This window comes from Penaeus monodon, chromosome 25 (assembly GCF_015228065.2).
Source record: "Penaeus monodon isolate SGIC_2016 chromosome 25, NSTDA_Pmon_1, whole genome shotgun sequence".
Classification (NCBI taxonomy): domain Eukaryota; kingdom Metazoa; phylum Arthropoda; class Malacostraca; order Decapoda; family Penaeidae; genus Penaeus; species Penaeus monodon.
In genome coordinates, this window is record NC_051410.1 from 14,696,829 (window position 1) to 14,699,133 (window position 2,305).

The 2,305-nt window shown below is 44.6% G+C and overlaps 1 protein-coding gene across 1 annotated transcript in view; it reads right to left on the reverse strand.

The window, feature by feature from the left end:
• LOC119589068 (iron-sulfur cluster assembly 2 homolog, mitochondrial-like) overlaps positions 1–1,556 on the reverse strand; it is a gene marked incomplete at its 3' end in the record, with an annotated part of 6,271 nt that extends 4,715 nt beyond the window's left edge. Inside the window, 1 exon segment of the mRNA XM_037937645.1 lies at positions 842–1,556. Coding sequence (XP_037793573.1) covers positions 842–936 — 95 coding nt within the window.
• Positions 1,557–2,305: the final 749 nt, after the last annotated feature.

Below are 2,305 nucleotides of genomic sequence, written 5' to 3' on the forward strand. Positions count from 1 at the left end.
AGGCTAGGTAGGTCATGTGAGGCTGGGCGGTGAAAGGATGAAAGAAAGTGTACATCTTGCTCAAAGCGAAGGTAATCAATTGTTTTGGAAATTGGGCTACCATAGTCTAACTCTAAACTTAGTAATTTCTAATGGAAATGAAGGTCAAAAGTGTCCAAAACTGCACACTGACTATAAGGAAAACTAATTTCATAATGTGTGTGAGGAGGATGAACTTCATAAATTTTACTGACAGTCCTATTTTGAAGACCCCTGTGAGAATCCTCTATATATCAGAGCCTCACTATATAAAATACAAATATCCACTTGTAATGCATGATTTTATTCAGTGATGCAACAATTATGATTAATTTCCAGTAAAAGATGCACACCTAATCTCACAAAACAGCTTCATGAAGGTTAAAACTTTTTCTGCTACTGTAAAACCAAACAAGATATTGATCTATAACACTATAATTCAAATTTATTTAGGCTCTCATGAAACATATAATGAAAACAATAGTTACATAAGCTAGCAACACTTGGTTAACCTGCGTTTCAGTCAACAAAAACTCCATTAAATCAGTATGACAATCTCACATCACAGCCAAAACATGTACACCATGATAATTGGCGGCTAAAGACACACAAAGCAACGTTTTCCCATCCACCGTAGTAAAACAAATTCCGGAAAAACAAATCCAAACACACGAGTCCTTCAAGTGAATCAGCTGATCGGGAACAATACAGCTCTCGATGTCTTATATCAAGGTTATAAGTCTCGCCAGAGCCTCCCTCTTCTCCTCTCTCTCTTTCCCCCTTTTGATCATATTTTGGGCCTCGAAACCCCTCGTGCACTGACCTGATTCGGGTATTTAAGGTCGTTCTGGCAACGGGCAACAGGAGACGCGTGAACCCACACCTTGAGGCTGCCATCTTCATCCCTTCTGAACACATACGTGAAGCCCAGCTGAGCCGCCGATCACTCTTTTCGCTTGCTTTCAGGCGTTTTATTTTTGTTTCGGACACTATTTACTTTCCCTTGACACGATCTTTTCACAAATTTAGAACTTGTAATAGCGCCTTATAATGTTATGATACTGAAAGAAAACCTATCCTAATTCCCTCTAGTGGAAAATAATAGACTCCCCCCTCCCTCCCTCGAAAAAAGAGAGATTTCCCCCTAGGAAAACTTTCACCGCGCGGTCTAAATGCTAAGAAAATTGTCCCAGAACAAGGTCAACAGAGCGGGCGGGCAGGTCGGGGTGCGTTGCGGGGACGGCCCGGGGATCGATCCCACGGCAGACGACGCACCCCCCCCCACTCGCGCGCCACCTTTGAATGCCCCGTCATGCACGTCAGGCACACACACGGCCAACTCGACGCATCCCCCCCTCACGCGCCACTTTTGAATGCCCCTTCATGGACGTCAGGCACACATACGACCAACTCGACGCGCCCCCTTGAACGCAACCTTGAATATTCCGTCATGCGCGTCAGACTCACACATGACCAACTCGACGCACCCCCCTCGCGCGCCACCTTTGAATGCCTCGTCATGCACACACACGACCAACTCGACGCACTTCCCCTCGCGCGATACTCTTAAATACCCATCATCCACGTCAGGCATGCATACGGACAATTCGACATATCCTACTCATTGCAAGCTATCTATGAAAGTTACACCATGCACGTCAGGCACACAAATGGTCAATTCGACGCACCCTTACCTCAAGCGCAACCCATGAAAGCTCCAACATGCACGACAGGCACACATACAGCCAACTTTATGTCGCATCCCTAACGCGCCATCTTTAAATGCCCCATCATGCAAGGTCTAACTACTTATATAGACCTTGCCATCATGCACACACGGCCAAATTGCGCGACTTCGGAATTAGTGATTAGTATTAGGCTTATTAGTATTAGATACACACACGAAACGACATGTGAGTGCCGAGAAGCTTGCCAGAAGTTCGTGAAAAGATTTGTGTAAAAAATGACAGTCATGAGCATTTGATATCTGCCATATCTGAATGCGACAGTGTAAAAACTCTTCATTTAAGCCCTTATTATGATACGAAAACCTTTTACTTTATGTTTTATACATATTTATATTTTCATCCCTCGGCAGCACCCATCTGTAGCGCTCAAAGTTTTCCTCCGGAGGAGATACCATAGACCTGCAAAGATGCTACACTGTTCCCCAGGATGCTGTTTTAGCACTAACGTGTGTAGCTCCCCACTACCAGAGGGTCAGCTGAACATCTGATATTTATTTAAGCGCATCTGCCCAATACGCATGCGCTACATGCTTCTAAAC